The sequence below is a fragment of the Neovison vison genome, chromosome 2 (genome assembly GCF_020171115.1).
Source record: "Neovison vison isolate M4711 chromosome 2, ASM_NN_V1, whole genome shotgun sequence".
Classification (NCBI taxonomy): domain Eukaryota; kingdom Metazoa; phylum Chordata; class Mammalia; order Carnivora; family Mustelidae; genus Neogale; species Neogale vison.
This window is the reverse complement of record NC_058092.1, coordinates 34,746,947-34,756,146: the sequence shown is the minus strand read 5'-3', so window position 1 is coordinate 34,756,146 and position 9,200 is coordinate 34,746,947. Positions and strand designations below refer to the sequence as shown.

Genomic DNA, 9,200 nt, shown 5'->3' with positions numbered 1-9,200 from the left:
AGAAACGGTGGACCCAGAAATGACATCATTTTCTTATGTGAAAACACACAAATGGAAGACAGAGGGCTTGGTGATCAATGCTGGGCCCAGAAGATGGTTCCTGGCTGACTGGGAAGCTGTCAAAACCATCACTGGTTTGGCCAGGGTGGGGGCTTCCCGCCCCAGAACCTGTTACCCATGACTTCCCAACGTGCCATAAACCAGTTGAAGAAACACATTTCTGTCTTTAGCCAGACTTCTCTCCAGATGACAGAATAGACTGTCTGTGGTAGCTCCCTATAGTTGAGGCCAGAATCCTTTCAACTCGGACTTTCCCTCCGGAGCCGACCCAAACAAATCAGTCCCCTCTTATGCAGGAAGCAGAAATCTAAGAATTTTCTTCTTAGCCTAAAATCTGCCTCCTCTCAGCTCTCTCCAGGCCCACCTCTGAGAGTGGATGGTAATAATGACTTGTTGAATGAACAGATCATGAGGAGTTATCTAAATATAACACGTCATCTTATGAGCCTATACTCACCTCATGAGTATATTGGGAGGTGGGAAAACGGAAGTGGGGGACTTGGGTCGCTTTAGGCCTTAGAAAGTTTTCGTTATTTAAAATATTTCTTTCCCAGCTCGGAAGGGGAGCTCCCCCTTCACTTTCTTCTGAGTACGTGCCACCCCAAAACTACAAGTCCCATAAGGCCAGCCGCGGGGAGTCACCATCTTGACACACCTTAGCGCGCATGTCGGCGGTAGAGCGAGCATTTGGGGAGAAGAAGCCCCGCCCCCCTGAAGCCCACTGGTCGAAGGAGCAAGCGGCGGGCTCAGCGGTTGGCCACCGCGCCCGCCCGTCAGTCGCGTCGGTCGGGGTCAGAGTGCGCGGAGGTGAGTCGGTGTGTTGTGGACTCGTGGTGCTGGCTGCCGCTGTTGAGGCGGCCGGGAACGGGCGGTGGGGAGCGGGCGGAGCTGGCCTTGCCTCTGCCTGGCTGGCGCCGCAGTCGGCGCGGGCCGCGCCCGCCGCCGTAAACTGCCCTGAGCGCCTGCTGAGGCCGAGGGAGACGTCGGGGCCTGCACCTGGAGGGAGCCTGCCGCGCTGGCCCCGAGGAGGGGGCGTTGCCATGGCGACAGCCTCTCCCGCCGCTGACGGGGGGCGGGGGCGGCCCTGGGAAGGAGGGCTGGTCTCCTGGCCCCCTGCCCCTCCACTTACTCTCCCCTGGACTTGGATGGGCCCAAGTTGGGGGCAACACCCTGGGGTGGGTGATGCGGAGAGGCCCCCCAGATTGGGCCCTCGTTAATGCATGCGGGGTGAGGGTCGCGGCGCGCAGTTTGTGCAGTCTGGGTGCTAGCCCATGTGCTCACCCTGGATGCATGATCTACTGAGTAACGTTCTGGCCGAGAGGGAACGGGGCAGGGCTTTGCCAGACCGACTGGGTGGGGTGATTAAGGGTACTGACTTTTTACCCGGGATTACTAGGGAAGAGGAAGAGAGGTTTGACCACAGTAGGTACAGAAACTCAGCAAAGAGGTAGTAGATAGAATAACCCCATTCCTCCCTCTCCACATACACAAGGTTAGCGCTTTACCTCCTTGTAAATCTGTAGCAGTGGTAGGAGCAGTGATGGTGGAACGAGTGAGTAAGGGGCCTAACCTAGCTAGCTTTCTGTTTGCTTTTCCTGCAAGTGTTCCAGCAACAGGTGTTCTCTTAAAACAAAAAAGTATGAACTTGAATTGAGGCTTAACTGCGAATTCTTGCATAGTGTAACTTTTCCTGGTTGACTTGGAAGATGGTGCATGTGGCTCCTTCCTGGGGGTTTGGATTCTGCCCTTAGGGCTGGATTTTGCAACGGTTAATGCTCATCATTGTCTCTGCTCTAGGTTTCTGGCCACCTCTATGGGATTAGCTCTTATCAGACATTTTATCAATCTTGGAGCTGAAGGGCAAAAAACCACGAATCCCATTGGCTAAAGACTGTACACTATTTGAACTATAGTAGGTTGTGATTGGCTGAATGATTTTTGATTGTAGAGTTTCTACCAGAAATTGGCTTCATCAAATTCTGCTTTATTCTGACTTTATCATACATGGCATGCCTTGTTTTAGTGGGTTCGTTCCTGGAGCTTAAGTATATTATACCTGAATCCCCTAGCATTTAAAAGCCAATTTATAAACAGGGACTTGGAGTGTGACTCCACTAATGTGTATGTCTGTGATCTTGGTTAGAAACCCACTTGGCTGCCTTTCCTCAGAGAGGTGGGGTGTGGGGGAAGGGAGCTGCCGGGAAGTGATTGATAAGGTTTCCTTTATGGATTCTGTGGTGCTTCACTGGAGCTCAGAGCACTTTGGCAACTTAAGCACTCCAAATTAAAAGCTCATTAACAATTCCTGCCCAAAGATCCTGTAAATAATCGGCTAGCTAGGTCCTAGAGCTTGGCTGAGAGCTCTCCTTCCAACTTGAAATTTCCAAAGTGCCTTTATTCCGTTTCATTTTGAGAAGTGTTTTCTTTGTGGTGGGGTAAGTCTGTAACTGGTCTTTCCCAGGGAATCTGAGTAGCATAAAGTCTTAAATGAGTAGAGTGGCAGACAGGAATAGATTGGTTCCAAACTGAAGTGTTTTCTCTGCACCAGGGGCATTGCTAGCTTACAGGAGCACCTCTGCAACTTCTAGTCTTTTGGAAAATCTGAATTAGGTGATAAATATGATAGGTGTCCATTAATGTTTTGACTTAGGGTTTGGTTACACTTTGACTTTCTTAGGACTTGAGGTAGACCTGGAAGTATACTGTAAGCGTGTAATGGTTTGTTTGGCCATTTTCAATGTGGCCTCTGGGTTTGTGGCAGCCAACCTCTCCCCCAGTCCTGGTCTCAGTTCCTGAGTTCTGAATATTGTCAGCCTTACCAGTGTCTCCTCCTTTTATAAATTTTTTTAAGATTTTATTTATTCATTTGACAGAGAGATCACAAGTAGGCAGAGAGGCAGGCAGAGAGAGAGAGAGCGGTAAGCAGGCACCCTGCTGAGCAGAGAGCCTGATGTGGGGCTTGATCCCAGGGCCCTGAGATCATGACCTGAGCCGAAGGCAGAAGCTTAACCCACTGAGCCACCCAGGCGCCCCACCAGTGTCTACTCCTTGACTAGACTAGGATTCTGGTGTGATCCCGAGAGACACCATTTCACGGCCATCTTTCTTAGGCCAAGCTCAGCTATTATAAATGTTTAGTGTTTCTAGGAGATAACCTCCTTAGGAAGAAAAGTGTGCTATTAGAGAACATGAAATTCATCGTTCCAAAAATATATAGTGCTAGTAGCTTCTGAAAGCTCTGTTTGGGTCTTGTTCTTCCTCATAGGTAACTGTTACCCCAAAGTAGTTTGAGTTTAGGAGTTTGAGGTTTTGGGTGGTCCTAAAATTGTTTCAGATAGCAGCCGTCCCCTGGGGATTTGATCCTTTATACTGAAATAGACTTGTTGCAGAGATGTGTGTTTATCCACAGCATTGGGGGTTTCCAGCTCTCACAGAACCTTCAGCATCCCCAGCTGGCAGTCTTGGCATCTTCGAAGTAAGGAGAGGTGAGAATCTTGTTGCATGGTCAAGTTTGGCTTGACTTCTTTCTTATGAGTATTTGGGTTTAGAGGGTGAAGGGGTGGTGGTTGGTGCAGATTGTGTTTTTCTGTAGTTTTATCTGATTAGACACCATGTACTCAAAGACCAGAGAAATGTACCCAATGTCTATAAAGTGGCAAGGATTAGAGGTGGGGTAGCCATACTCTCAAGTTCTGTTAGGATTTCTTTGTGGGCATTGCACGAGCACCCCACAATAGGTTCAGAAATAGTCCTTCATCCTGAGAAATACACAGCTTAAGATAACAGGAAGAACACATTGATTTGGCTTTTGATAATGCATTTGACCAAGGCCTTTGGGATCTTGGTTTGGTTTGGTTTGGGAGTCACAGTTGGATGGATGGTGAATCCCAGCCTGTCTCCATTTTGCAAGGATCAGGGCTGGCTGAAAAGGCAGACTCTGACTAATTTCCTGGATCTCAGAGGCTGTTTAGTAACAAAGGGCCAGACACTTTGCTGGGACCAGAATTGTAGTGGTGAACAAGACAGCTTCTGTCTCTGATACCACAGGGCTTACAAATTCAGGGGAGAGATGGGTAGTAAAGAAGCAGCTCTGGTACACTCTGGGAGTGCTATAATAAGGTAAATGTAGGTGCTTTGGAAGTATTCAAAAGGGTCCACAACCCAGACTTGTAGGCTCCTCATCTAGAATTAAATGAGGACATTAGGGACCAAGTGTAAAGGTCAGAGTTTTGTTGAGTTTGAGAAACTGAAGTTCAGTGTGATGAAACAGCATATTCAGTGGACAGGGGTTTAGAGAATATGGTGAGAAATGAAGCAGGAGAAGTAAGTAGAGGCCAAGGCCTTATAGGCTCTTAGGATTAGGTTAGACTAGATCTTTTTCTATAAAGGACCAAATTGTAACTGTTTAGGCTTTGTGGTCTCTGTCACAACTATTCAACTCCATTCAACTTTGCTGTTACAGCACGAAAACAGCCATAGTATGAAAATGAATGAGCATAGCTACGATCTAGTAAAACTATATTTATAAAAACCAGTGGCAGCTGGATTTGGCCCATGGAACATAGTTTGCCAACACCTGGATCAGACTATCATAAGAGCAGTAAGAAGCCATTAAAAAGCTTTAAGCTGTGGACTGATAATTAGATTTGTGTTTTAGAACCTTAAGAATGAACTGAGGGGACAATACTGGAGGTAGAAAACAGTTAAAGGAGCTGGTGACCATTGCATGGTAGCATTTTATATTTAACCCTTTGAGGCAGTATTTTGACACTTAAAAATTGAACACAACTGAATTTTTGCATAATGTGTATACTGGTTATCTTTATTAATTTCCCGGCTATTGACTAGAACTTAAAGCATGTTTACCAAAGAATTTGTTGGTAATACCAGCTCCTATTTTACAGACTAGAAAAGATGTAGGAAGGGAAAGTAGGTGTGGAATGAATGAAAAGGTTTGGGGACCTCTTTTCTAATCAAAGAAATAGGGTATAAATGGAGAGCTGGTAAGAATGTTGGTCTTCAGGCTCCTAGCTTAGTGTCAGTTGCTTTAAATGTTTTGAACTATACAAACAGAGGAGGACACATTTTCATAAGTTTTCCAAGGAATTGTCCTCATTCTGTTGCATGCCCTAGTCAGTCTTAACTTTCCTTGCTTGTAGCTACCTGATGACCTTTTTTCTGTTTTGGGTATTGTCTCCTGGTTCAGGTACACCGGTATATGCCAGGCACAGGAGCCAAAGTGTTTGTTGAGTGTCTGATGAATTGTCTTCCTCCTCCTGCAAGCCTGCTTGCCTTGTTGAAGGGAAGTCTATAGGTTTCTGATAACCTGCATTAAGGTGTTTGTGTAACCTTGGGCAAGTGACTTACCTCTCTGACCTTTACTTTCCCATCTGTAAAATGCAGATTATGGGTCTTAAGACGGTCGATTAATGGATTTAATGAGATAATGTATGTAAAGCTCTTAGCACAGTGTTTTAATAACTTTAGTTACTAATATTATTTTACACAATAATTTTTTTTTTAAAAGCAGCCCACAGTTGGGTGAGTTGGCCTTTGCCTTCATATGTTTTTGGGTCCTCACAGTTGCCATGATGGCTGTATGATCGAAACATAATCAATGGGTGAGAGCCAGTAGACAGAAGGGAGTTATAACTAATGGAAAGGGCCACTTTTCATAATGGAAAATTTTCAGCCATCAGGAGTCCAGAAAATCAGAACTTTCTTCAGGGTGGACCTTAGCGCCAGTACCGTCAGTGAAGTGAATTGAATGAGCAGCTGCCCAAAAGAAATTCACCAAAGTGTGACCTGTCATTTCTCCCAATTCGTCAGGGTCATTTATTAGTGTTGCCACCCTTGTGGCCCTACATCTTTGTAAAGTGCCTCTTGAATTTTTTTTTTTTTAATTACTTTTCACCATCACTCTGGGAATGAGTTAGGTAGTCAGTATTATTGTCCCTGCTTAGCCCTGTGAGGAAACTGAGGCCCACAAAGGTTAAGTATGTTGCTCGAGGACACGCTGTGAGGTACCATCGGAGCCAGTGCAGATTTGCCTCCAGAAGAAATTGTGTTTATTGCTGTGATTTCTCTTCCTTTGAGTGAGAGATGTGTCGTCATTGCGGAACTGCAGACTGATGCATGCTTTGTCCAGATGTGCTAGGAGTGATTTGGGTCCCACTTTATCCACTTGGTCCTGTTGGGTTTTAATTGATGATTGCTTGGACCAGGGAAGCAGATTCCCTTTGGGTCATTGTTTTTAGCCCCTCCTCCTTTGGGGACATTCTTGGGGGAGCCTTGGGTTACAAGAGATTGCTTTGATATGTTCAAAATTGTGCCTTGTGCCCCACAGCTACAGGTAAAATCAAAAGGCGGATAATTTATGGGAGTGTCAGAGCTGGCCGCTGGCACCTCAGGAGGCCATTAGTATGCCTGTTCAGACCCTCTGTGTCCTTGCAATTGATTCCTCTTTGCATGAGCTTGATTTGGGAAGCTGTAGATCTGTGGGTAGTGATTGGATGTGACAGTCCAAACACCGGTCCCTAAATTAATCCTTTTAATAGTATTCTAGCACCAAGGCAATGTGGTGTCTTTCTGTCTTTAACTGGGGAGGACAGAATGGGGTGGGCTAGGAAGAAAGAGGGAAAAAAAGAAGCTTTGCTTGGTGCTTAGGGTCTGCTCTGTTCTAACATGTTCTGATTCCAGAGCAGTTGACATTGGGACTTCGGGCATAGTCATTCAGCAAACACTGATTCACACTAACTTTGTGCCTGGCCCTGTGCTGGGTGCTGGGAATACAGAACTGATTAAAATGTGATCCTTGCCCTTAAAGATCTATGGGAATCTCAGTGTTTTTCAGAGTTTATAAGCTCATGCATGTGAAAAATTAATCTGATGCGTTTCTTTAATGCTACTTGAAATTTTAAAATACATCAATGGGTCTTTAAAAGAACAAGACAAAGAAATCATGCTTTTTTTACACACACATGCACACATACCTCTACCTGCTATCTTACAGCTTTCTCACCAAATGCTCTGAAAATTATAGTAGGAGAACTAGATTAAAATTTTAGAATATAGTGAAACAAAAAGTTATGTACAGTATAGTGAGACAAAAAGTTATGACATAGGAATAGAGTGTGTTACACTTAAGTAATTAACTTTCTGATGGAGTATTGGAGAAAGCTACTAAAAGGGAGTTTGGAATTGCATTTTGAAGAAGGAGCCTGGTGAAAATGGAAGTAACATTCCAAAGCAGGGGGAGTAGCATTTGCCAAGGCACAGATTTGTGAAAGGAAACATTACATTTGGGGAAGCATCACATTGGGGACCTGAGCAAGAGCTAGTGTCACCCTGGCTCCTGCTAGTTTCTCTGCTCCTCTGGAATTGTGTTTGAGAAGAGGCTTTGAGTTTCTTGTGCTCCATTTGTTTTAGTCCAAGGCAACCCTTCCTTTTTCTGCTTTTTTGTACCCAGGGCTGCAATTTATTTTTCTTGTTAAAATGTGGTAAATGTATTATGAGAACAGATTTGGGTGATTTGGACAGACCCGATCATTGCTTATGGCTGAGCTATTTTTAGTTAAAGTCACACCTTACCTCAAAGGAAAAACTGAAGTTGATACGTGTTTTTAGCCCTTCAGTGGACAGGGGACTCAATCAAGTGGGGAATGTGGGCCCGCAAACATGGGAGAGAACAGGGCCCTGAAGAGCTAAAGACCTCTGAGGCTTAGTTTTCTTGTGTGTAAAATGGAAATACTGTTCCCCCATTTTGCTTGAGAGTTAGGGGGATGAAATATGTAGATCACTAATACAGTGCCTGGCTTCTGGCTTGTAATTGTGTTTCCCTCTCCTCTTTCTCATGCATTACTGACAGTAGCTCCCTTCCGTTGAGTGCTTAAACTATACAAAGTGCTTTATTTATGTTGTGTGGTTGCACTGAACCCCAAAGAGATAGGTATTGTTATTATAGCTGTTATTATTAAAAATATGTGGTAGAGGGGCTGGCTCAGTTGGTAGAGCATGCAACTCTTGATCTTGGGGTCATGAGTTCAAGTCCCACGCTGGTGTGGAGCCTACTTAAAAAAAAAAAAAAAAAAAGAATATGTGGCAGAGTCAGGATTTGAACCTAGATTTGTCTGATTCCAGTGTTTAAACATCTGGGCTGTGTGACTCCTTGTTTCTATACCAGTTCCATCTTGGAAGCAGGGGAATGGCAGGTTCTTGGTACCTCTCCTCTGGGGTCAGGTGCTGTCTACAAGTGTGAGAGGTGCTTATAAAGGGATAAGAGTACCATGCTCTGCCCTTTGGTCATTTCTGTCCTACTTACGGTGTGTTAGAAACAAACCTTTGTCCTGTCTCACGTGCAATGGACATCACAGCTGACTTGTAGGACATTGCAAAGAGATGTCTCCCAGCTTTGGCCCCTCGAAGGAGTTTGCCCAACTATTGGTGTAGTGATTAGTTAGCAAACAGCAGGCAAATCACAATAATTTCTTTTTAGGTGCTGCCTTGAGCTGCTGAGACGGCTAATTGAAAAGGAGAGTAGGCCTCCTGTGGCCTGTGATGTTGCCATCGGAATATGGTGTTCCCGAAGGTCTTTAGTGACTGTAGCTCTCCTGGTATTTAGGGTTAGCAGCTGCTTCCGATGCTGAGAATGTTCTCCCTCGCTCCACCTTGTAACAGAAGCAGCTGTAGCTACTGGCCAAGGGAGTGACAGGTTGTAGAGAGCAGGAGAGTGTTTTGCTGAGGTGACGACAGCTTTAGAGTTCCTGCTTCCATTCTACTTTGGGGCCATCAGGAAGCTGTGTAGAGAGGTTCCAGGGCATGTCAAGCTTTGTTCTGCCTCAGCCTCTAGCTTTCAGCAGACTAGGCTGAACCCTCAGGCCCCCAGCCTCCACGGTGAGACTGCAGAGAAGCTTGGGACGTGAGCGGTGAGGCCTGCTCCTTGTGTTGGGGCAGTGGTCTGAGACCCTGGTGTGGGAGTCAGGAGCGCTGAGTTCTGTTGTTGCAGTCCTTTACTCTTCTTGGGTCTCCTTTTCCCTGGCTGGCGGTACAGTGTCTCCCCTTAGGTTTTCTTTACCTTTAACAGTCTGTGATTTTCACAGAAAGTGCTCTGGCAGCAAGGATGCATTCATTAGCTGGAAGAT

The 9,200-nt window shown here is 45.6% G+C and overlaps 1 protein-coding gene across 5 annotated transcripts in view; it reads left to right on the top strand.

The window, feature by feature from the left end:
• The first annotated feature begins 806 nt into the window (after window positions 1-806).
• ERI3 (ERI1 exoribonuclease family member 3) overlaps window positions 807-9,200 on the top strand; it is a 126,290-nt gene continuing 117,896 nt past the window's right edge. Inside the window, exons 1-2 of one of the 5 annotated variants that reach the window (XM_044238070.1) lie at window positions 807-867; window positions 3,470-3,545. Coding sequence is in view for 2 of the 5 variants with exons in the window: in XM_044238069.1 (XP_044094004.1) it covers window positions 1,101-1,235; window positions 3,470-3,545 (211 nt within the window). In the remaining 3 variants the exon portion in view is untranslated. Of the gene's footprint in view, window positions 868-906; window positions 1,236-3,469; window positions 3,546-9,200 lie in introns of those variants that run through there. The other 4 variants (XM_044238066.1, XM_044238069.1, XM_044238064.1 and 1 more) reach the window with 4 other exon arrangements.